A 27358-nucleotide genomic window follows, 5' to 3' on the forward strand; every position below is an offset into this window, starting at 1 on the left:
CGCGCGACAAACTGAGCACGAGGCGTTGCGCACGCCCCAAGAGCGCGCAGTGGATACGAGTTGTACGCGCTCCAGGAAAACACAGAAAACGTGGATTTTATTGAGAGAAACCCCGTCACATTAAACCTTTACGAGAGCAGGTGTCGTTACGCGTCGCTGTCATCTGCTAACGATTTGCGCGCTGTTGTGGTTGCTGCGCGACGCGTTGTTTTATTTCTGTCAGTTGAGGTAACAGCCGCTGTTCATGCCTCGTTTACGGAGTCGTATCGCAAGGGGAAATTGCGACTTTGTTTCGCGCGTCGCGTAGCACTTCGAAGTGGCTTGTAGCTATTATTAATTTTGTGAGCACCACGTGAGTGGGACGCAACGCATGGGATGTGATACCAAACCCTCAGAAACTTACAAGACCACAGCATCCGACCCTGACTTTTGGTACTGCGTTGGTACGTCTACAGCGTAAACGCGCACTTGACACTGAAGAAGCGGCGCATTTCTGAAGCAAATTTTGTTGACTTTTGTGATTCATTTTGACTTGGTACACTTTTGAGGAGCTCAGGGATACTGACTGTTTCAAACATAAATTGCAAAACAAAATTGCAATTTGTTTTTTAATCGAATGCATTTGCGTTTTTGTTATTTAACTTCTGGACAGTTTGGCTTCCACATACTTTGAATTTGGTTATATGTTTGAATTAAAGAGGTTATAGATCAGCATCACACACTTGGCTGTCTGGTCCCGGTGAGAATGGCTGTATTATGGGATGTCCTGATGACGTTCATGTGGAGACGGACTCTTATTTATTCTGTTCTGATGTTTTCTATCACTGATCTGCGCACCTTTGGAGACGACTCTTTTAATGGAGAGGTAATTTTATTCAGTACTTATTTAGTTTTTAGTGTAATGCACAAAGCACAGTTCTGTATCACAATGTTTGAAAAAGCCAACACATACAACTGTCATACATTTGTGTAAAACCATTAGCTAATTGTTATCTTGTTGAATTCGTTGCTTTGCTTTTCTATAGAGCTATTTAGTTCTTCAACAAAGATCAACCATACCACAACCATGTCTCTTGTAGACTACATTGTGTGTTTTTAGGCTCTTCATGTCCCCAGGTCTGGATTTCATTGGACTGCTAATTTTCTTCCACTTAAGATGTTGCCTGTAACCCAGCATGTGAATGGTTGTAATGTTCAAGAGTAAATTAGGAAGCAGGGCTTTTAACACACCAGTCTTCTTTGAAAGGAAATACTAACTTTTAGAGATTTCTATCTTTTTTATGTTGGCCACAAGCTTGTAGTCTCTTGGTTTGAGGTTTGGTTGTGGTGTGCCACTGCCACCCCATGTTTTGAGTAGTGAAGTGGTCCAAACCCTCTCATTGGCGGTCTGGCACTGTGCAGGGAGACTGACAGAAAAAACAGCTCTCTGATTTTATTATGAATTTCATAACCATTTCTTAGATCAGCGCTGGCACAACAAAATGATGGAAAGATAGCATCTTAAACATTGCAACCCATCTCCGTTAAGTTATTCAAATCGAAGGTCCAGTTTAAATTGAGATGTTAAGTCACCTTCAAACCAGATGGTTGTAACCTGCATGCTTTCTTTGCTTTGCTTTGCTTTACTTGGTTACCTGTGGAGGAGAGGTGTCATATGGTCATTATTTAGGGTAGAGAGGTGTTTATTGAGCAGTGATATTGCTCAGACTTGACTAACACATCTGCTGTAGCATCTTCTTTCAGCTTTATGTATAGTGCTATCCATGCAGGTTGTGTTTAGCAGAGGTAATCATCTACAGTAGGTCTCATGACATTTCTTTTTCTCTTTAGATGTATGCACCATTTACCTTATTAGTTCTGTGAATGTTTATTTAATGCTACTCATTAAAATCAAGCTTGCATTTTTTCCAAAGTTTCAAAGCATTTAGGTCTTACATGTTACTCTATAATTCTTGGAACATCTGGACGTTTGCAATACTGTTGTAATGTTCAAGGGAGAGGTTTTAGTCTTTAAACCTGTAGTTTAACCTATAGCCTTCTCTAAACATATAGTGAATGCTTTTAGACATAAGTGGCTTGTTTGAGTTATTCTAAGGCACATATGTTAAATGACAGCAGATAGGTCTGTACATGCCACAGTGGTGGGCAGGGTCTTAAAGGGATTATACTGTAGGACCCACAGATTTGAGCATGGTGTGTGGGGTAAGATAACTCTAAGACAAAGTCACTTAAAAGTAGTTCATGAACTTAATAGATTAGTATGCTTCTATTCTCTTGTGGGTCCTGTATATCAATATTTAAGAGTTTTATTTGTCACACAGTTATATGCATATACAACCGGTAGTAAAATGTAAGTCTGGTATGCTCTGTTTGACTGTGCAACTAAAAAAATGTAGACATATATACAACTAAGTTAAGGCAAAAATAAAAGGGTATCAGAAATTAAATTAAAGTTTAAAAAATTGTAAGTTAAGATAAAATAATAAAGGATCTCCTGACAGAAATGCAATATAATATACATAACTATATTATCAGAGGTATATAAAGACCCTATATTGCTTTTATTACCTTAGAATGAGAATTTTTTTTATCTCTATACGCCGCGGGCCTTCTTATATGGAAGTCGTAGTCATGTTTCTACAGTAGCCCTAAAAGGACAGACTGCTCTACAGATCACATTTTGTTACTACATTGTCTCAGATGAAGGAGTTTGTCCTGCTGTTGTTACCATAGCTTTACTATACGTTTCGAAAAGGAGGAGTGAGCTGTGGACTGAGCCATTGGTTGCAATTTACAGTCTCTATGCCACTAAAAATCCCACATTGCACCATGTTTTTATAAATATATAATGATGCTTTATCACCTCAAAATTAAGCTTGAACAGATAATGTCTGTATTGTCACTGAGAAGTTGTTTACGCAACAACGTTTTCAACCAAAATGGCAAACATGTTCTTGTGTTTTGGCTGGTCGTTTGGACGACAATGAAGTTTTCGGGTCATGAAAATGCTAACTATTACGCGTTCAGTCTACAGACATGTGTGAGTACTTCACAACCATAACAACAATGGCGGCCTACATGACTGGGTTTGTGCTACTCAATATACTGAGTTTATTAAAGAGCACCAATAGTCCGATTCACGATTTTACATTTCCTTTGTTGTGTAATGCTGCGTTCACACCAGCCGCAGTAGAGGCGGCAAGCGCGGGTGATTTACATGTTAAGTTAATGCAAAGACGCGATTAGGCATCCTGTGGCGCGGTATGCGGAATGTGCGGAAGTCGTGGTGCGTCCGCGCGTATTGATCAATGCCGCGGGAAAGGCGTGAGTTGAAAAATCTGAGCTTCGACCTTGCTGTAGTAGTGACGTGATTACAGAAAGCGAGCAGAGTCTCAGCAGAGTCGCAGAAGCCCCTCCCATGATGCGAATTTACACGCAAATATCTTAACAACTAGATTTTCACGCACGGCTTTCACGCACGAATGAAGCGAGTAAACTCAAAGCGTCCAACTACGCGCGAATAGTGCATTTTTGCCACCTATACCGCGGCTGGTGTAAACGCTGGGTTAACGATATGCAAAAGGTACAAACCCCAAAGTAAACGATGACGCGAGTTATCATCTCCAATGTAAATTTATTTTCTTGGACTACAACAAACACACGGATTGTAGGCAACAGATTACTTCCTGAGCCTGTTGATGTGAACAAGACCGACATTATCATAATTCCTCTGACTTCGGACTCACAGCCTGTAAGTTAACTGCTGTTAACATTGCATTGTGAGTGAATCTTTCAAACATGGTAAGGAGCGTCACATTTCTGGCTGACGTCAGAGGTATTCAGGCCAATCACAATGTACAGATAAGCTGGCCAATCAGGGACACAACGCTTTTCAAATCTGTGCGTTTTAGTAAGAGAGTGAAATCTGGAGCTACAAAAATGTACGGTATGTCGAAAATAATGTGTTTTTAACCATAAACCACACGAACACATTGTATTATACCAAATACACAAAATAATGAAATAGGTGTTCTTTAATGCTTTTCCAACAGAATGTACAAATTTAGCCACTTTATTGTCCAGGGTCACATGTTGTAATACGCCTACTTAATCGTCCATCTAACCAAAGTTGTGCGATAATCTTGATTGTTTGTATTTATTGCTCTGTAGAACAATGCATATGGGCGCAGATGCGTCATTTTTCTTTACAAAGTAACATTGCCATCTACTGGCCTGGCACACATAATACAACTTTTTTTGCAGATTGTGAAACGTAGCCTCACTAACAAATGCAAGAAGTCACAAGAGAAACCTTTCCTATATCCATTTTGTGAAATAGTACAATGATAATAAAGAGACAATCTTTTGAAGTTGATCATTACTGACAAATAAAACTTGTGTAACCATTCACCCTCAGCACAAATAATATAGACGCTTGAGTGAGAACAGGGAGTGTTGAGAGTATGTGTGTGTGTGTGTGTGTGTGTGTGTGTGTGGGTGATGGTCAGAAAGCCCATTGTTGTACAGTTATTCACTACACAATACTTAAAAGCAAAGCATTTTCTCTACTAAACAGATATATGACTTTCACCGCTTTTGAATGCAGTTTACGAGGAACATGTATCTCAGGAAGGAGGATTACTACAGCAACAAAGTAGCTATCAGCCTTTCTGTTTCTCCCACTGCAAGTCTTCAATGTCCAAACTTTATTCGCTTGACATTTATAAATGAGACACAATACCATGTAGATGAAGGAAAATATAAAGTAATGGAGGTTTGCCTTTTTGTTCTACATGTGATTGGTGAATGCAACAGCTGTTTTCTAAATAGGTCACAAACAGAAACAGAATGAGATGTTTAGGCCTGCGGGGCTCCCAGGCGCAACAATGAGACTTCTTGTGTTCAGCTGACTGCATTCACAGAGGTGCAGCATGATAGAGAGACAGGAAAAACTCGGGTGGGAGGGACGGGGGGGATATGAGAGCTGGAGTACAGAAGGAGCCGACTGTATCGCTTCCTGTAACATTATCTAGATCCTACATTTAACCCCTGCAGTGCCACTTGCCTTATGTGTATCTATGGCAGTATCTAGCGTATCAGGTCCATCTTATGTGCTCTGAGGTCTGTTGGTGTGGGGTCTGGACTGCCTCGCTTTGAACGCAAAGGATAATGTGATCTGATTGGACCAGGAAATGGCACTTGTGTTTCTGTTTTAGTAGATGACTTAAGAGGGTTAGAGCTATTTGCCCTCATTAAGACTCAGGGTCAACCATCAACTCGGTTACTAATTAATCCTGTATAGAGCTACTGTCTTTGTAGGCAGCATTTTAACTGGATTTTGGACACACAAATAGGATATGTCATTGATGATTTGACTCTCAGACTCAGAGATTTAGGCTGGTGTGTTGCTAAACCAACAATATGACAAAGCACCCAAATATACGCTAATAGTTCAATAGTTCGTTTATTAAACTGTTTTTAATAAATATTTTATCAGTACTAGTTAAATATTAGCTTATTTAAAAAATTGAAAATTGCCCCAAAATTTTCCTTACCATCCTAGGTGTATATGACTTTCTTTCCTGAGCACATTTAGAGTTATAATAAATAATATCCTGGCTCTTACAAGCACTTTTTTAATCCATCCATCATCAGATAAAGAACTCTAGTAGGTTAGTATACGTTTTCTGAAGTGCAACAATATGTTTATGAGAGAAAACCATTTGTATTTTGAAAATATCTAGCAAAGGCGGGGGTTGGGGGGGCAACACCCCCCCCAAACCAGAACTAATTATGATTTTTCTAAGCTATTATTGAAATAGAAATACAAAAAGTCATAAATTTTTGTCTTTGTCTTCATATTTTAAAGAGCACATATTTCACTGCTAAAAACAACATTATTTTGTGTATTTGGTATAATACAATGTGTTTGCGTGGTTTATGGTTAAAAACACATTATTTCCACATACCGTACAGTTTTGTAGCTCAAGTTTTCCCTCTCTTCCTGAAACGCACGGATTTGAAAAGCTCTGTGTCTCTGATTGGCCAGCTAATCTGTACATTGTGATTGGTCTGAATACCTCTGACGTTAGCAGGAAATGTGACGCTCCTTACCATGTTTGAAAGATTCGCTCACAATGCAATGCTAACAGGAGTTAACTTACAGGCTGTGAGTTTGAAGCGGGATGAACTATGATAATGTCAGTCTTGTCTACATCACCAATACCAGGATGTAAACTGTTAAGTAAAGAGATTTATGTTGGAGACGATAACTAGCGTCATTGTTTACTTTGGGTTTTGTACCTTTTGCATATCGTTAACATGTAATAATACACACTTACACACCAAAGGAAATGAAAAATCGTGAATCGGACAATAGTTGCTCTTTAAGTGTAACGATATGTTTGTGTGAGAAAACCATTTGTATTTTGAGAATATTTAGCAAAGGTGGCGGTGACAGGGGAGCACTACCCCCCAAACCAGAGCCATTTGTGATTGTCTGAGCAATTATTGAAATAGAAATACAAGAAGTCATACTTTATTTGTCTAATCTTAATAATTTCATAGGTAAACCAAGTTACTTAATGCTAAAATAGTTTTAATTAATTTAAACCATATTATCGCTAATCTAAAAGTATTGCAGTTCCCTTGTTTGCTGGTAGGTGGCTCCCCAAGCACAAAAGCGAGACTCCGCCTATGGTATTTAGTGATCGATATGTTTAAACGTAAACATATCTAGATCTAAATGGTGGCCCGCCGGCTCCACGTCGGTTTGTGAGACGATCATTGGTTCTCGCAAGGCTCATAGTCGTCACAGTGAACCATTGATCATCTTTCAATGCGGATTTGGATGTAATCATTTATCGCTGTTACTTTCAGCTTCTAAAAAAGGTTAATTTGATTGTCCGTTTAATTAAGTTTGTCGTTCCTTTTGTTATTGATTATTATTGATTTTTACACAGCTGGAAAGTGAAATTGGTTTCTGACTGATGCACTTGGTTCTTTGACCTCGCTTGAGTCTCATTTCACAATTGACTGCCGCCATATAATAAAGATATACATACTGTAGGGCTATGATATACGTAAAATAGCTACTGGTGTTAAATGTTTCATGCAAGAAATAAACAGTACAAGAAGATCGGAATACTATATGTTTTATTCATACAAAATAGTTTTTTTGATTTTGTACCAAAACATCTCAAGCATGTACCACACAGGGCCAGGCACATCAACTGGACTGCTGGCAGTGACTTGGGAAAGAAAAAAGCATTAAAATATTTGCTTATTTTTCAGTGTTGGTATTTATACATGGGATAAATTAAACAGCAATTGATATGCATGCATTTTGACACAGTCCCTGAGCTCCCGCAAGCTCAAGATCACAATAGATGAAATTTGTCCTGTCACTTCTTCCTACCTGAGATTTCTGAGCCAGGATACTGTCTGGAATGCCAAGATCAAGTCTGCTTTTAACTTATTTTATTCCTCCCCTCTTCTATCATGTTCTGTGTTTCTGTCTTTCTCTTAATCGTCTTCACTTGATCTGGTTTGCTCGCTCTACGTTCCCTTTCACTTAATGACCGAAAAGATGGCATGCACCCAAGGCCTAAGAATAATAGTCTAGTCGTTAAAATCTTGGCTGACATTGTTCTGCATACACACACTCGTTCTCTCGCACACAAACCCGAGTCTTTTTACAGTGCGTTGTGAATCACAGGTTCCTGGAGGACGTGCTATTGGCAGACACTCTCAAGGTCCCATTGAGGCAACGGCTGGCACGACGTTTGATCGGAGAGAAAGATGACTCTCCGTGCCTCTCTTTCCCTGCAAAACTTACTCTGTATGCAAGACATGGGATGTTGTGATGGTGGAATGGACGCTGAAAGACTTTATACTTTAAAAGGGGCCTTCGCTTATCTCAAGCACCACAGAACTTGGCATTCTTGACAGGGTCCTTTAATGAATATTTAGCAGAATGACTTTAGGTGCCCTTGAGATAGGAAACAAAGAATATAGAAACACCAAAAGTTGTTATTTTGTGTTAGCCGGCAACAGAACACTGGGTTAATGTGTTTCTCCTCTTGTGGGAGTACTCACACACCCTTCAACCTCTTGCCCTGTTAAAAGCCCCCAGGGCTCAGGCTGACTGAAAGAAACACAGTCTTATCTATAGGGTGAGGTGTGTCTTTTACTGAACAGCTCTTTACCACTTCCTTTCTTCAAGTCTGTAGGCTGATACAAACATGATTGTGACCAGCGTGAATGTGACATCTGTGGATACTTTTTTGGTTAAAGTGGACATTTCACAACTTTTTTAAGATGCCAAATAAATTTTTGGTGTCCCCAGAGTACATATGTGAAGTTGTAGTTCAAAATACCATATAGATCATTTATTATAACATGTTAAAATTGCCACTTTGTAGGTGTGAGCAAAAATGTGCAAATGAGTTGATCTCTGCACTAAATGGCAGTGCCGTGGTTGGATAGTGCAGATTAAGGGGAGGTGTTATCCCCTTCTGGCATCATAAGGGGAGCCAAATTTTCAATGATAAGCTTGCAGAGAATGGTTTACCAAAACTAAGTTACTGGGTTGATCTTTTTCACATTTTCTAGGTTGATAAAAGCACTGGGGGCCCAATTATAGCACTTAAACAAGGAAAAACAAAATTTTATATATTAGGGTGATTTTCACGAAATCCAGATTTAGAAGGTGTCCAGTATCAGATTTGTTTTTTAAAGCCTTTGAAGCTTTTTTGCACATATAAGATTAATGTCTGAACTTACTGTAACCATTATTTTTAGAGAATTTAAAAAATATTTCCTGTAGAATTATTTACATTTTTTAGATTATCATTATCGAAAATGATCATTACCGCAACATGATATTACATTAAATATATGCATTTACAAACTCATGTTTCGGTAATGAGAACTAAAAAGTTGTCTAGGTACTACGACAAACAAAATGTCAACTTTTATCCTGAGAGAAAAATAAGAACTGCTTACCTGGCAGCCATCTTGAGTGTTACAGTCAATTATGTCCCTTACAACAATTTTTTAAAAATGTTAGTTTCTTGAGGGCTTAAACAATGATTGAAAGTTGTTGAAGAGGATGAGAAAATTGGTCTTGGACACATTTATATTCCTTATTATTGTCTCTACATTTACCAACGATCACCAAATCCCACATGTTTCTTTACTGTAAATGTTTATTGTAAAATATGTACTGAAGCTTTTTATTTTTTAGATTTTTTATTATAAATATTTCCATGTCAAAGAACCCAAATCCAGTCATGGTTGCGGTAATGAAAATTATCCCCTTAAATGTGGAAAAAACAACAAAATTGGTTTTTATGATGTCATTTGAAATCATGTGCAAAATAGTACATAAAGAGAGGTTTGTAACTGTACACTGTAAAAAATTTCTGTAGAAATTACAGTATTATTGGGTATTACTGGCAACAAGCTGCCATTAACCTACTGTAGATTTTACATTTATGTTATTTACTGGCAACAGTTTGTTCAAAGTTAAATGAACATTACAAATTTTCCGTCTTTATCGTCTACAGTAAGTTACTGGCAACCAGCTGCATAATTACAGCTAATTTTTTAGAGTGTATGCTTTTATTTTGATACTCTTACTTTGCATTTACTTTTTTATCAAAATGTTTCAAGTTTTGTTCAGAGTTTCACACAAAGGCCTGTGTTTACTGTGGCCATGGTAAAGGAGGGATCAGACCAAGCAACTGTGTGACAGCAGTGATTATAGAGTAGAAAAGTTGGGGGGGCTTATAAAGGCACTGCACCCCTACATTCATGAGTCCAGATTAAGCCTCTTATAATTAATGAAATCCAGGTGAAATTCAACTCTGTCACAATCCAGAGCAATCCAATTTGGTCCTCTGTGGTCATTTATTTAAATCTTTATGGTTCTTGAACCGCAACTCAGAAATATATGATTATAAAACAGAGGTTCTGACATTTATATTAAGTATGTGGAGAAAAAGAAAATCGAGGTAGTAAATAGACATTGATACATTATATCTTAATAACACTTTAATGTGTTCGTTTTGTTTGTTTAACAGCCTAAAGGAACATTTTATTGTTCAAATGGAGCTCTTAAAGTATTAAAATGATATTAAAGTATCATTCAAGTGCTTCAAGTATTTTCCTCATGTTACCCTATGAGGAATAAAAAAAATAGACAAATGTTGGCATACACACAGGCAGAGCTTTAAGATGCAATTTGGTTTTGTGATTGAAAACTTTAATGTCTTGGCAGACCTACACTGCAAAAAATGATTTTCAAGAAAAAAATTGTTAGAATTTTTGTCTTGCTTTCAGCAAAAATAACCAAAAATTCCCAAATCAAGATGGTTTTTCTTGATAAGCAAAACCGCCCAACAAAATAAATCTAGTTTTTAGACCAAAAATATCAAATTTAAGTGATTTTGTCCATAAAACAAGCAAAAAAAATCTGCCAATGGGGTAAGCATAAAAATCTTGAACATTTTTCTTAAACACTAAATTCAAGAATAATTCAAGAAAAAATTTGCTTACCCCATTGGCAGATTTTTTTTGCTTGTTTATGCACAAAATCACTTAAATTTGATTTTTGGTCTAAAAACTGGACTTATTTCTTGGGTCGTTTTGCGTTTTTACTGAAAACAAGACCAAAATACTAATTTTTTTTTCTTGAAAATCATTTTTGCAGTGTAAAACTTTGGCTATATTTTGTAAAAGTCGATAAAAACTATTACAAAGTGATGCCATTTCTATTAACTAATCTTATGCCACTAAAACAGTTTTTCCTCTTGAGATAAGTCAATCCAGAAATCATGCTAACAGATGTTGACAGGTTTACGTAAATTGCGGCCATCTCGCTAGCTGTTATTTTTAATAAAAGTGTTAAGAGACGTAGAAGTGTTACCCAAGCAATAATGGCAAGAAAAGGCCTTTATACTTAGGAGTGACCACGTTTGGGGTGTTTCGGGAGGTTATTGTACACAATTTTGCATCTGTGAACAATATTCATGACTAGAGTTGTCTCGTAAATAGTGCCTTTATGACGATTAATTGCCTGTTTTAGTGCTTTGATGATTATGATGAATAATTGTCTGTTTATTGCTTTCACGTTTAATTATTTTGGTTTATGAAATTATTTTCACACATTGTTATTAAATTAAATATTTTGCAAGGTTTACCTGGCAGTAAATATTAATACGCATAACACACATTTAAAAGTAATCGGATACTGTCTTGTTTATACATGCGCTGCAGCTCCCCCTTGTGTTGTTTAGAGAGATGTGCAATCATTGCGGTGATCTAAAATCATCACGATGCACGACTTTAATGCATGTTAGGTGACCTGTAATTGCGAAAAACTTGTTTTTGCGATATATTCCTTTTACTAACTGCCTCATGGGAAGTAAAAATGCTTAAATTAGTGCAATTTGAAGTGTAATAGAAACATAACTATTGCTGAGATCTTATCTTAAAGATGATAGTCACACATCTAGAGTATCGATGTATGACTATTTGTTTTTTTTTAATAGGAGCGTTTCATTTAATGTGATTTATGTCTAGAAGAAACAATTGAGATATTAAGTAGATCTCATTTGTGATTTATCTTTACCGTCTGGCTCGGGACGTCCGGGTTGGAGTCGCCACAGGGCACGCTCAACAAAAAGGAGTTTAATTGACCAATTTGGGTTGAATACCTAATTAAGGATGATTAACAGTAGAAGCAACACACAAGAGCATCAAGTCTAACCCTCACCCCCCTTTATTCAATTCAGTGAAGCCATAAGACCCTCTGGCATTTTGGAATCCCCCATCTTATCCACAAGTGGGCCAGATGGGAACAGAGTTGTGACTTCATGCATGTCTCTATAGCCTCAGGAAAATCCCCCAGCAATGGCTTCTCTCTGTTAATCCAGCTGGTGCCGTCACCCCTCAATCTGGGCTCACATCCGCCTCAAATGTCTCTCACAGTCTGGCCCAGTATTATATATCGAGTATAACAGGTGTGACAACCATATCGAAATTATCTCCCATTGTCAGGGTGGATTAAGACTGATGCGTATTTAAATTGTCATGCCTTTATTGAGCCCTACAGTAGTTGAGTTCTTGACCATTACCTGACCTTCAGCATCAACCTTTTTTTAGGATGTGTCTTGTTTGCATGTGACATAAGTAACTGAAATGTATTAAACTCATATTTTAATATGCACTTTGGTGTCTCTCTTTAATTTCCTCTGTCTCTCTTTCTTTTTTTATAGTCATGGCTGCGAATGTACGGCTACCTCCCTCAGGCCAGCAGGCAGATGTCCACCATGCGCTCGGCCCAAATCCTGTCTAACGCCATTAGCGACATGCAGCGTTTTTATGGCTTGGAGATCACTGGAGAGATGGACCCGAAGACCATCGAGTAAGAGACTCGCTCCATCACTTAATCTAATACATCAGCTGCACTGCTAGACGCAAGCAGCTGTTGCTTATCTTAACTAAAACATTTATGTTTCCCATTTATGTTACGTCCTGTGATCATACAGAGAAGTGTATACATGTATAAAGATGTATTTTGATGTAATCTAAATGGAAGCACTTCTCGAGGTGGAGGAACGTCTGGTTATTTTTTGGATTGTAATGACATGAGTATAAGGTTTATATATAACTCTGTACAGACAGGGTTGGCGAGCAGTTTTGTAGAAGTTATATTAAACCAGTCTCATGGTAAGGTTTAATTGCTATGGCTAGGCTTTCAAAACACTGTGAGGGTTGCCTATTTAAAATGCCTATTTGTTTATTCATGGTGCCGTGCACCAAACTGCTAGTCTGTAAATACGTTTCATGTTTTACTACACTGAGAAGTAAGAAGTTGATATGCTATATCCATTTAGTTAAGTAATAGGATCAGAGCCCAATGTTGGTGAAAAAAAGGATCTTCATTTTTATGCATGCTTTACCTTTCTTTATATTAAGTCCACTTCTGGTTTCTCCCTTTAAAGTGCCATGAGAAGACCCCGCTGTGGTGTGCCAGATAAGTTTGGAGGTCAAATCAAGACCAACGTCCGGCGGAAACGATACGCACTCACCGGCCACAAATGGGACAAGACGCAATTGACTTTTAGGTAAGTGCCATTTACTCTTAAGTACATGCACCACATCCATGTTCTTGGATTCGTATTTAAGTAAGTACCGCGATTCAGTGCGGCACATATTCATTTGTAGTCGCATCTAACTTTTCTTTTGGTTTTTGCTGTGGTTGTAGTATTCAGAACTACACCCCTAAGATCGGAGAGTACAACTCGTACGAAGCCATCCGAAGGGCCTTCCAGGTGTGGCAGAAGGTGACGCCTCTCACATTCATTGAAATTCCCTTTTTGGAGGTCAAATACGGCCGTCGGAAGGAACCTGATATCATGATCTTCTTCGCCTCTGGTTTCCACGGTGACAGCTCACCGTTTGATGGAGAGGGTGGATTTCTGGCACACGCTTACTTCCCTGGTCCAGGAATGGGAGGGGATACTCACTTTGACTCGGATGAGCCGTGGACGATTGGTTCAGAAAACTTGCAAGGTGAGTCGACAGGACCCTGCGGCCTACTCGCTGTGCCCTGGTTTTAAAAAAATGAAAACAGTCCTAAAAAACATCTGATGCTGCGTTTACACCAACTGCATTTGAGGCGTCAAAATCGCATCTACCGCGCCTAGTTTGCCGCTTGAACAGTTTGAATGCATTTGCGTGTCTAGAGCACAGTAGACGCACGGAAAGAGCAAGCATTTAACGCACGTCAGAAGCAAAATCCGCTTCTTGTGGGAGGGGCAAGTGCTATGCCGTTGTCTGTTTGCAAGATGACTGATGTTGATTGTGCATTTATCGAGAGAGTTACCGGTTTGTATTTGGTCACCTTTCTATAGGGGGAAAATAAACGGCGGGTCGATAAACGTCACGTGACTCAAAAGTGAAATGTGTATTAAAACTTACCAGGTTGCCTGATGTCCTCACTGACACTCTTCCAAGTGAGGTCCTTTTAATTCCTGTCTCTATAGAAATAAGAACTTGTGTCATATAGCTCCGGATGACTGCTAACGGACAATTTTAAGCGTTCCTTCAGGTTGAATGAGTGACTCTGGGCGGGGCTGCCGACACAGCACCAAGCAGGCTCCTGATTGGTAAAGTGGCGCGAAATTCCGCCAAAGTTCAAATTTTTCAACTCGGGCGTCAGCCACAAATTCGCGTCAAAAACGCAAAATGCACAAACAGCACCATTCGCGCGTACCGCCCCATTCGCACGAACTAGACGCGCAAATGAGGCGGAATCGCATCTTCTGCGCCACGCCAAACGCCTCATTCGCGCCGCGAGACCTCCAGACACGCGTCAACGCGTCTTCACATTGACTTAACATTGAAATCACTCCCGCTTCACGCATCTACCGCGGCTGGTGTAAACGCAGCATAAGATTAACTTTGCAATTACTAAAACGTATCTGTGATTTATAAACTGTAAAGAAACTGCTGTCAGAAAGATCACACTAGTATTAATATTAAAGGGATAGTTCAGCCAAAAATGAAAATTCTGTCCCATTTACTCACCTTTAAGTTACCTGTATAAATTACTTTGTTCTGTTGAACACATTTTGTGCAATGTTTGTAGTTTTTGAGCACCATTGACTTCCATAGTAGTTTTCTTTCCTACTATAGAAGTCAATAGTGCTCCTGTTTCCTGCCTGATTACAAATGTCTTACTTTGTGTTGATCAAAACAAAGAGATTTATTTCGATTTCGAACAACTTGATGGTGAGTAAATGACAGAATTTTCATTATAGGGTGAACTATCCCTTTAAGGTGGGTTACAGCATAACAAGTTTTAACAAAAAGTTGCATAAAGACAAAAAAAGTTGCATAGACAAAAATTGCATAAAGCATTAATGCAATAAACAAACAAAAAAATAAAATAAACAAAACTAGCTCTAATAAAAGGTACATTTAGGAATTTGATGTTTTTCTATTCTGTATAATCTATAATTATTTGTCATCATGAATGGGGAACATGAATCCATGCAACGTGCATGAACACGCAAGTCGACAATATTTGAATAAAAAATGAAAAATTATAAAAGTGAATTCTGGAATTGCACACAATCTATCAAAGCAATCATATAAAGTCACTTCGTTCAGCATTTTTCTAAAGTTTAAACTCGACCACCAAAATCAAGTGCAGACTTTTCAAGTTTGTTAGTTAAAAAAGGTCACATTTGCAAGCTTAGTTTCATGTCATGTATTTACTCTAAATGCAAAGTGGCTGGCTAGTGTACTTGTGTGCTCTTGTGTCTATCAAAGAGATTCAATGATCAGAGGAATTCATGGTTCTGTGGAGGTGGATGATGTCATTCCAGACAGATGCTTGACTGTGTGAGGAGCGTGATTCAGCATCAAGACGATGCCTGGAGACTCTTAAAGCCTAGAAAATGCATTTTAAATGTGCTTCTAGCAGAAAATGAGTCGCCAGTGTGTGTGCAGAAACATCCTGTTATTATACAAATCTATCTGTTCTTCTTTGTGTAATCTCATTTAAACCACAACAGTCACACAACAGTTGGGGATCACCTATCAATGGCGATGTTTACATGCACAAAATTTTGTCAATCCGATTGAATTTCATACGATTGAAGGTTACGACGATACAGTTTACATGCACCCTAAACATTGCAATCTGATTAAAATGTTTACATTCTATATAATCCGAACCGAACGTCTGCGCAAGCACACAGCCAGGGTTGCCAGATACGCGTATCAGAACCATCCCAAATGGACATTCAAAACGTGCCCAAAAGCATCCCAATGACTATTCACAGCCCAAATGTCATATAAGAGTATAATATAAAACGTGAACTTGAGCACTAATGTTCTGCAAAGGTATTTTTGCATCCAATTGAGAAAATACTACGATTCACGTGCATGCGTACTTTTCTCCTGCGGATCGGATCACAGATCGGAGTACACCACCCCCTTCAATACGATCCAAATTTGCATCCGATCATCCTCAATCATATTGATTAAGGTGTTTACATGAAGGCTTTTCAATACAACTGAGCCATCAACACGATTACAAACGGATTATTTGGTTGCATGTAAACGTACCTAATGTGATGTCACACTGATAACGCCCCCATAACCGCTCACAGACTCCACCTTATAAGCACGTAGTTCAACCTTTTTCATTGCAGCCACAAATGGCCATGTTTACATCATATAATGAAAGATCTGTGGTGTATTTTGAGCTGAAACTTTACATGCACATTCTGGGGATACCAGAGACTATTTTTATATTGCTGAAAACACAAAGGTTAGCGGCCATTTAAAGGGACACTCCACTTTTTTTGAAAATATACTCATTTTCCAGCTCCCCTAGAGTTAAATGTTTGATTCTTACAGTTTTGGAATCCATTCAGCCGATCTCCGGGTCTGCCGGTACCACTTTAGCATAGCTTAGCACAATCCATTGAATCGGATCAGAATGCGAGTATAGTTCCTAGCCATATTGGCCTAGAAAATCACAACTTTTAATTTTCTGTCGATCTTAGTACACAATGTAACTACAGAAGAGTCAAGTTTTAAATAGAAAAAATATTGTAACTCTTTGGTCATTTTTTAGCGCGATGCTAATGGTCTAATCAAATGGATTATATAAAAGTGCACCGTCAGACCCGGAGATCGGCTGAATGGATTCCAAAATGGTAAAAATCAAATGTTTAACTCTAGAGGAGCTGCAAAATGAATATATTTTCAAAAAAAGTGGAGTGTCCCTTTAAGCGTTATTTTGTTTTAGTCTTTTGCATTGGAGAACAGTAAAGTGTTGAATGAATTGGGCCACATTTTGACATTAAAATGACTATCAAAAAGTGGCCCAAATTGCTTCTGATTTATGTGATTGTGTTTCTGTCTACATACAATGAGATGTCAAGCTTTTCAAAAGCTCCAGTGTAATCATCGCATGCTAGATTAATAACCTGTCATTTGGTTGACGACACGACACACAGTGCATTTGAAATGACATCATATCAAAGCAACATTCACTGATCAAGCATTTCAAAAGGAATCTGTTGTATTTTCCAACGTGTATTTCTGTAGGCTTATAATGTCTGGCTACAGGATTGTCATTGTTAGACGCAGTTGAAGTCTCGGTCACTTTCACAGCTGTGAGGAGAGATGTCTTCTATGGCTCTGAACTTGCATCTTTTAACAATCATGGCTCTCATATAACAGCGCCTTGAACGGCACAGGATCGTGTATCTGTGAATGCCATCATTGATGGTGCTGTCTGACTGCATTATGAGGAAAGATGTTCAGTACAGCACTTATCTTTACACTGTTATTAGCACTAATAATGTTGTCTGATGACTTCATAAGGCCTGTGTAAATGGGTGGCATTGTTTATCCGTTTGTTAGTCTGACGTCACACGGCACAACTTCCGGGACCAAACGCTCCCATCAGAGACCTTAATTGAACAACAAACAATAATAATAATACACTTACAGTGCAGTGTAAAACTTTCAAAAAATCGCAATCCTAACCTTTATTTAATGACTGGAAAGTAATTAATCGCCTATTAATTGTTAAAGTATTTTTGTCTGTGACGTTGTGAGTTTAGAAAATGTAGTATACACTGCAAGTTTATAAAATATAGCTTAAATCAGGGTTGCCACACCTTAGTTAACTTCAAATTCAAGGACCTTTCAAGGACTTTCCAGGTCCAATACCCTCAAATTCAAGGACTAAATGTGGGGATACATTTCAAGTGAGAGCAAGGTTACATCGTGTTACCTTTTAAAATACATTGTTACAGTTCCCTTTCAAGGGAACTCGCGCTGCGTCACTACAGTGACACTTTGGGGATGCTTCCGGGGTAAGTGCGTCTGAATGTGTATATCAAATTCAACCAATGGTGAGGCTTAACGACAAAGACAGGGTGACGCTGGAGCCAGTAAGTACGTCGCTATCTGAAATATAGCCAAAGTTGCCGTTACAGGGATGCAGGAAGTATGACAAGGGAGACGCAGCGTCTCATTCCCTTTTCAGGGAACAACAGATACGTAACCCGAGACGTTTTCATGTGTCAAACATAACTATGCAAAAAAGCATTTTGGTATGAATCAACATTCGCATACGGATGATTTAAGCATTTAAAGCGAACAGTTTAGCACGTGTGCTTAAAAGGCTAGAAATTTTATGATATTATCCTACACTACACAGGGAATAATAATGGATTTTTTTCCAGAAAACTTTTTGCATAAAACATATTCAAGCACTTTCAATCACCTGTATCCATGTATGTAGATTTTCAAAAACTTCCAAGGACCCGTGGGAACCCTGTTGAATGTGTGAAATGAATAAATAGTGCTCATAAACGGCTGTTTAAATAATATCTTCTATTGGAATGAGTGAAGGCTTGAACCCGCAAACAGTATTCTTTACGTCATGACTTTACAACCAGATACTGACTATAAACACCTCTTGTATTGTTGCCTCCTTATGACAAATGGCTTGATTGTTTCCTCATTTTCGTAAGTCGCTTTGGATTAAAGCATCTGCTAAATGCCTAAATGTAAATGACTACATGCAGTCAGGGTTTGTAGGGTTCATTCAAATTTAGAAAATGAGGTATTAATAAACTTAAAGAAAATAGTAAACAAAGTTTGTTTTAAAGGTGCAGTGTGTACATTTTAGCGGCATCTAGTGGTGAGGTTGCGAATTGCAACCAATGGCTCAGTTCACTGATCACCCCTCGCTATTGAAACGCATAGAGAAGCTACGGTAGCCGCCATCAGACAAACATGTCATCGTGGGAGACAATTTAGAAAAAAAGTTTGTTCGTTAAGGGATCTTTAAAAACATGGCAGCACAAAAGGCGACTTCCATGTAAGGGGACTCTCGGTGTATGTACAGTAGATAAAAACATCTCATTCTAAGGTAATAAACACATAATGGTTGTAGGGCTGGGTTTCGATTCAAATTTCAAGAATCGATTCGATTCCGATTCTCAAGATCTTGAATCGATTATCATTGTTCGATTCGATTCGATCCGATCTGATCCGATCTTCGAGATTTAGATAAGTGTTTTTGAAAAAAGCCCAAAATGGTGCCAGATAGGGGTGCATGGAATGACCAAAAATCTATTCCATGAGTCATTTTATCAGTTTATTTCATGGTATACATGTTTTTCAGTTTTTTGGATTATAAAAATGTGCAGTTATTTGCCACTCACTATAGCTTTTAACTGCTCACCACAGTTTTAAAATATGGACAATTTAAAGTTAATAATGTTAAAGTGGAAATGCCCAGAAGATAACAACAGATTAAGTCTTGATAGACAGAATCTTGTTTTTAATTGAGTTATTAATATTATAGACTATTGAAGCTATAGTATGCATTGTATTTTGTATTTATGCATACATTACATTAAAAATAGGCAGTATGTAAAATGAACAGGTATAAATTTATGCACAAACCTACAGACAGGATAAATACCTGTATATGAGAGACGGACCTCTATATAGATATTATGATGGGTGCTGATGTGATGAAGTCTGTTTTAAGGTCTTGACGCTCTTTACTTGCGTCTCTTTCTCGTCTTTCTGAACAAAGATGTTTGTACTATAAGCAAATTAGGCGTCAAACTACATCGGTCCAGCAGCGCACGTGTCACTGATATAAACGCGAGTTTTGTCTTAGCTTGCTTAAAGTTCAGAAACCTTTACAACTATTAGCATTTTTTGTAAGAAGAACTCTTTATTTGGCGACCCGTTGCGCGCGCCTCAAGAGACCTCTGCCCGTCAGAGACCGGCTGCATGAGCACAGAGGGGGAGACAGAGAGAGAGTTTCGCTGGAGACCCGCGGTGGATTCACTGCATGGCGCTTATTATAAAAATTACACAAATAACTCGTTCATTTGTTATGAGTGGATTATTTTACATGTAGATCGCAGCTTAGAGCGTTTCTAGAGTTTTCAAAACAACCGCTTGCTTAACGTTCCTGACCGCTATGTTCGTTGTTTTAACGTCCTTCCACCTCGCGCGCATGCGTGAATTCAATGACGCGGCAAGTTTAAGTTATTAATTATTAAATCGATTCTCTAAGTTACGGATCGATCTTTAGAAATTAACATGAGAATCGATTCAGAATCGGTGAATCGATTTTTTCAACACAGCCCTAAATGGTTGATTATGAAAGGTCTTTTTACATCCCTGACAATATAGTTTTATATATTATTTAGCATTTCTGTCAAGAGATTCTTCTAAAATTACACACTGCACCTTTAAATATTTCATTATCAAATGATTTGACTTGTTTAAGCATGAACCTTTGTGGAGTTACACTGTAACTTTGTTTCTGAAGTAAATACGTCAGAGCAATCCAACGCAATCCAACCTTACCATGAAAAGTTTTAACCAATTGTTTTTAACCATACTAATATCTCAGATGTCAATATTTGGTGGTTTAAATACCCAAGAAAAGTCTCTTATGCGAGACATTAATGGTGTATCTATGTATATATATGTCTATGGCTGACGCACAATGCCGGTGTTTAATGCATTCTTGAGCTGCTTTCATATATTTGCATCAGAGACTTACTTTAGTGCAGTGCTTCTCAATTATTTTCTGTCACGCCCCCCCCTAGAAAGAAGTAAACATTTTGCGCCCCCCCCAACTCTCCGCCGCGACTGTAAATAGTATAATTTATCTATTAAATGACACATCTGCAAAACATTGTATCCTTATTAACATTAAAGAAAACACAAAAAAAGAAATATCGATCAACTTACAGCAAAGAATAACTTTATTAACATTGTTTTTTAGTCTGTAACAGAAAATACTTAAAATGCATCAATTTGCCTGAAAAAATATCAATCCTTGTTTAAAGTATAATATTTTTTGACCGTTTTATACTGAAAAATTAAATTAAATATAATCAATAAATAATAATAAAAACTCAAGCGGCTTATCAGCGTGATTGGGTTGTAATGTCTTTAAGTGACAGTGCAAAAAAATCACTTCCTGAAAAAGTATTTTTCCCCAGGGTCTCGCGCGCCCCCCCTGGTGTCACTTCGAGCCCCCCTGGGGGTTCCGCCCCACTATTTGAGAAGCACTGCTTTAGGGGCACAAAAACTATTCTCATCACTTCATGAAATGAGGATTGAACAGCTGTAGTCACATTGACTATTTTATTGCCTTTCTGGACCTTGAAAGTTGCGTTGCTGTCTATGGTGGCTGAGAAAGCTCTCGGATTTCATCAAAAATATCTCTATTTGTGTTCTGAAGAAGAAAGAAAGGTCTTATGGGTGTGGATTGACATTAGGATGAGCAATCATTGACAAAATGTTAATTCTGTGTTGAATTAACCCTTTAAAGTCATTGCTGATGTTACAGTTCTTTGGAAATAGAAGTACAGTGTTCCTTACCTCATACCCTGCTATGCACTGCACATGTAGCAGGTCATCCACAATTGCATACTGTGCACAGTATATAATGAAAGATTAGGAAGCTAAACATTATGTTCCTTTGGAGTAATGTGAAGCTTAAGATCGTGCAAAGTAAGACCAGGGGCGCTTGTTCAGTTTTAATTTCATTTCGACTTTAAAGTGCTCGTCTTCTCTCCCTCTCTCACATATTTACCCAGTCGATTCAGTATAGCTTCCCTGTGCTTATTTCATCTCCAGCTATTATAAGCCCTGTAGCACTTTTGCGAAGCGCTTCTGTGTCATTAAGCGCAGCAGAATGTAATGTTCTGCCCGATTCGCTATATATCATGTGTCTTTAAACGAGAGTGCACATAAAGTCCAGCTGTGATCTCCCAGGACGAATAAAGATGAATAAACTGTTGCATCAGTCGTTCCCCGCCAGTGACCCCAGTAAATCACCTCATTGATGACCATCAGCTCTCTTTTCTACCACAGCCTGTGATATTTAATATCTGTCTCCCGCAGGTAATGATCTCTTCCTGGTAGCGGTGCACGAGCTGGGCCATGCCCTTGGATTGGAACACTCCAATAATCCCATGGCTATCATGGCTCCTTTCTACCAATGGATGGACACGGAAAACTTTGAACTTCCAGAGGATGATCTCCGTGGGATTCAGCAGATTTATGGTAACCTTGTGCATGCATGATGTCTTTAACATTACCTATGTGCTCTATATGGGTCTTTTTTGCAGCAGTCTGAGAGATGGCTGATATTTTCAGCCATTGTGCGCATGAGGGGGTGTGGGATTGAGGCAGGTTTATGTCATCATTTCTTCTCCCTTTTTATACAGACTATAAAAAGTAGCAGCGGCCTAAAAGATGAAATGCATAATGTGACTTCATTATGAAGATTTGTGTAGTTGACTTTAACTATCTTGCAGTATAGCATGCTGTACTTCCTCTAAAACAGTTTGAAATAACATTCAACTGATTCCTGCGTAATGGTCACACATGCAGTTTTTATGACCTCATAATTTTCAAGAGACTACATGGAATATTTGTAAATCATTCATCCTTGTATAGGAGGAAATTTTAAGTTGATTAAAAATGTCTTTACATAATATATTTGTTTATTCTGAGTTTAGAAACGAAAGAAATTGATGTGAAATAACATTTTTATGGATTGGTGATTTGTCAGCTGCTCATTTACAGCTGTAAGGTTTTAGTTTTCTGGTTCAGAGCTATAAAAGTAGTTTACAAGTTGTTTTCGTGTTATTCATGGTTATGGTGTAAAGTTTATAATGTTTATTTTTATGGTCCGTTTGCGTACTTTGCCACTAAAATGCTTTAGTGTTTATGGACTTTGATCATGTTTTATTCATACTGGGGCTACACGTTATTGAAGAAAAATGCAATATGTGATAATTTGGTAAATAATGCAATATACAATATGCACTACAGTAATGCTTTAAAGGGGCCATGGCACAAGACTTTTTTAAAATGTCAAATAAATCTTTGGTGTCCCCAGAGCACATATGTGAAGTTTTAGCTCAAAACACCATATGAACAATTTATTATAGCATGCTAAAACTGCCACCCTGCAGGCGTGTGCAAAAATGTGCCGCCCTGGGTGTGTCCCTCAAAATGCAAATGCGCCGATAAAACTCAGACACTAATCACAATGATGGTGGTTTGTTGCAACTAAAACTCAACCGTGCTTTTCTTTGCTCTAAATGGCAGTGCTGCGGCTGGACAGTGCAGATGAAGGGGTGGTATTATTACAACAAGAGCTCCTTATGACATCATAAGGAGAGCAAAATTTCAATGACCTATTTTCTCACATGCTTCTAGAGAATGGTTTACCAATACTAAGTTACTTGGTTGATCTTTTTCACATTTTCTAGGTTGATAGAAGCACTGGGGACCGAATTATAGCACTTAAACATGGAAAAAGTCAGATTTTCATGCCATGGCCCCTTTAAATTTGTAAAATCAATTAAATCATCCTAAAAAAATGCTGAAAATTATATAACCAACATACATATTTCACATATTTTTAGCAAAAGAAAGCATCAGATTCTCTGTTTCACAGTCTCTCTGCTATCTGCATCAGCAATACATTTTAAAGTTTTACAGTTGTTCAGTTATTACATACATACCATTGCAATATTCATGTTGCAAATTTTTTTTTTTTGGTTTTTTTTGTATATCATGTTGCCCTGATTCATACAGTATTTTTTGTGTGTGAGGAGCAGGATGGTATTTTCAGTATGTGACCTTTTGTCTGCTAATTTACAACTAGGTTTTTTTGATCCTGGTGCTTGCTAGGTCAAGTATCTTATATCCTTGAATCCACAGTAAGTCATTATAAAAAGCATCAAAGGATTAGGAGTTTATTCAAATCTTTATCCTTAGGTATGAACACCTCTATCCACCTTCAATTTTCACCTGGAGGACAAAGAAATAGGCGAAGTCCCACAAATTCAAGAAAGGACTTGAAACATATCCGCATTACATTTACATTTATGCCTTTGGCAAACGCTTTTTGACGTGTTAATTTTTTTTTATTAGCATGCGAGTCTGTCTCCCAGCCTGATTTTAGCTGGTTAAGCTGGTGTAACAGGCTGATTTTAAAGGGGTTTTGGCGAATTTATTAGCTGGCCAAGCTGTATTTAGCTGGTCAGGCTGGGAGACCAACACCGTTTCTCAATATGTGTTCTTGTCTGTACTTGCGTTCTTGTGGACTTGTGAAACGTCATCAGTCGCGGCACAAGTACTGTTCCAATTCAAAGTTCGCATCAAGCCCAAGTTCACATAAAATCCCTGGATGTGTTCTTGATCCGCCCATTTTATCGAGGATGCATCAGAGGAGACTTGTGTGGACTTATGACAGCGACGTTTCCCAGAATGCATTTCGTGTCAGAAGTTCGTTCTTCCGAGTCTGAACTTGCAAGTCCGAAATAGGAAGGACACAAGTCCGAACTTGGCGTACTTGGTATTGAGAAACGGCTCAGGTGATCCACTAGCTAAAGCCAACTGACCCACTAGCTTAACCAGGCTGGAAGACCAGTTTAACCTGCTTTTCCAGGCTGGGAAGACCAGTTTAAACCAGCTACTTTCATGCTAAACCAGCTAAGACCAGCCGACAATCTTAGCCAAGCTGGCAACTCTGCTGAAAAAAACAGCATAGACTAGCATGATTGCCATGCTGGTCCATGCTGATTTGTTGCTGGTTTAGCTGGTGGTTACCAGCATACCAACTGGTATGACCAGCATGGGATGCTGGTGCTTTTGCTGGTTTGGTGCTGGTTCAGTGCTGGTTTAGCTGGTGCAGGTGCTGGTGCCACCAAAACACAACATATGCTGGTCTGGCTGGTATGCTGTTTTTTCAGAAGGGTAAGCCTCCAGCCTAGTCAAGCTGGTTTAATCTGGTGGATCAACTGGCTTTCCAGCCTGACAAGCTAAAAAGTGTCCAAAACCCCACCAGCCTGCTTTATCAGCCTACCCAGTTAAAACCAGGCTGGGAGACCAGCTAAAACCACCCAAGCAGCTTAGGCTGATTTAAGTTGGTCTTTTTTAGTGGGTATTTTTTATACTTGTACAGTTGCTGAATTATCATGTGATACTTTTTTGATAAGTCTCTTTTATTCTTCTAGGACTTCCTAACAGTTCCCCAACTCAGGCGCTCCCCACTGTGACCCCACGTCGACCAGCCCAGCCAGGCCCCAGAGCACCCACCCCTCCTAAAAGCCCACCCGGATCACCCCCACGCCGTCCAGACAAGCCCAGGACCACAGATCGACCCGATCATTACGGCCCCAACATCTGTGAGGGCAATTTCGACACAGTCACAATGCTGAGGGGAGAGATGTTCGTTTTCAAGGTGAGCTGGAGATCATAGCTGTCCTGAAATAAGACAAGCATAACTGTTGCTTATGTTGTGCTTGTGTGATCTTCAGAGATGTACCCTAAATTGAGTCAAACTTTCTCGCTCGATGCACAAGTTATAAGTTGTGTTAGGGGGTGCAAAGTTGGTTGAATTATGATCATGAGGATTGTCATGATGCATACCATTCTTAAAATGGCTTAATTTCTTTTATATGAAATGTCTTGTTTTGTCCTTTAATTTTGTGCTGAAAGTCTTGACAGGTTTCCTAAGATTCGCTCATCCGGTGCAGAGTTCTCTGAATGAAAGCAGGTCAGACATTGAAACAATAAAAGTTCATGGTTCCAGGTGAAAGACCTGACATGCAGGTAGAGACCTGGTGAGGTCAGCCTGCTCTTAATAAGGCGCTGTTATGCATTGGGCTGTAAAAACCCCAGTGCTGGTTTTTGTTAAGTGGCAGATCTCTATAAAATGAGAAAGACTCTGCAGTCTGGAGTTGATCAGGAGAAACATCTGACTTCATTTTCTCTGCGTCTTTTACTGGAGTTTGCTGTTTTGTGGTCATGTAATGTCATGTGATTTCCTCCCGCACGAAGGGAGCGTTCTCTGTGTCGAGTTGTATTCAATTCTTGTTTTTATATGAAAACAGGGACTGCAGCATGTGCTTGTTCTCCTTCCTTTCACATGTTGAATTGTTTTGCTTTTGGAGGAAGTTCAATGGAATAGCAAGGGGCTGAAATTAACAAATCTACCAATGGTGATGATTTGAATTTAATCATTTACAGTACCAGACATAAATATTTATTACTGGTTATGAAACTGTTTCTGTCTTAATTTAGGCAATTAAAATAATTTTTTGATATTAATTCTAAGAAGTAAATACTCTTTCATCAGATATCAGCTTACTTTAAAAGAGAGTCAACCAAGTTCAATATACTGTAAAAAATGAATGTATTGGTATTTTTGTCTTGTTTTCAAGTATAAATATCAAAAAATTATTTAATTGAGTAAAATGACCCAAGATATTAAAGTCCCCGTAAACAGGAAGTCACGGTCGACTTTACTTCATATTTTGATGTAATATCACACAAGTAAAATATAGGGGTTTGGCTTCAGTTTTCCACTCTTAATAGGCTTTATGCCCAGCTGCACTACTTTCTGAACTTCAGCCAGCTCCTTGTTTCCTCTCTGCCATTATTGGACAAACTGATTAATCCAGGTGTGCCTGACCTCAGTAGTCACAACAACAATAATCAGACACACCTGGATTAATCCGTTTGTCCAATAATGGCAGACAGGAAACAAGGAGCTGGCTGAAGTTCAGGAAGTAGTGCAGCTGGGCATAAAGCATATTGATTGGAAATAGAAAAGTGGGCGTTTCATTCAGAAATGGAACTCACAGTAGATTGACAGTTGGAGGGGGCGGGGTTAACGGATGCTACCGCCCAAGCTGTCTAGCTGACATCATCAGAGAATGATCAATGATTTTCAGATTTTGAGGGAAGTTTATGAAGTACGGATAAATTGTTTGTAATGAACACTGCAATATTCCAATAAAGGCGGGGGGCAGGATTTTTGAGAAACACTTTGGAAAAGGGAGTCGGGTCGAGTACCAAAACACACTTGTAGCCGATCAGCAGTAAGGAGCGTGTCTACTAACCAACATCATTGCCTGCATATGTGTGGGGCGGGTCTACCAAAAGAAGGTCCAGATTCTATTGGGGTAGGGCCGTGCTTGTTTAGGTGATTTCAAATGTCAACATTGGCTTTCAGAGATCGTGCCTTTAAGTGAGTTTATCTCTAAAACAGGTAAAAAATCTGTCAGTTATGTAGTTTTTCAAAAAAAACAAGACATTTTCATTTGGCTTACCCATAGATATGCACACTAGATGTCGCCTTGGCTACGGCAGTTCATTGGACCGAATGCGTCAAATAGAGCCGCCATCTTAAACAGGGGAATCCCGCATCAGCGTTATTGTAGGAAATGGTGTAACGGAAATAAAATCA

At 38.6% G+C, this 27358-nt stretch overlaps 1 protein-coding gene across 1 annotated transcript in view; it reads left to right on the forward strand.

Annotated features, from left to right (window-relative positions):
* The window catches only part of mmp15b (matrix metallopeptidase 15b), a 41164-nt gene continuing 13806 nt past the window's right edge, over positions 1 to 27358 (forward strand). The window contains exons 1-6 of the mRNA XM_055214337.2: positions 1 to 865; positions 12282 to 12430; positions 13011 to 13133; positions 13274 to 13581; positions 21991 to 22152; positions 25122 to 25348. Of these exons, the coding sequence (XP_055070312.1) occupies positions 746 to 865; positions 12282 to 12430; positions 13011 to 13133; positions 13274 to 13581; positions 21991 to 22152; positions 25122 to 25348 (1089 nt within the window). The 5' untranslated portion in view covers positions 1 to 745. The remainder of the gene's footprint in view (positions 866 to 12281; positions 12431 to 13010; positions 13134 to 13273; positions 13582 to 21990; positions 22153 to 25121; positions 25349 to 27358) is intronic.

This window comes from Misgurnus anguillicaudatus, chromosome 21 (genome assembly GCF_027580225.2).
Source record: "Misgurnus anguillicaudatus chromosome 21, ASM2758022v2, whole genome shotgun sequence".
Taxonomy (NCBI): domain Eukaryota; kingdom Metazoa; phylum Chordata; class Actinopteri; order Cypriniformes; family Cobitidae; genus Misgurnus; species Misgurnus anguillicaudatus.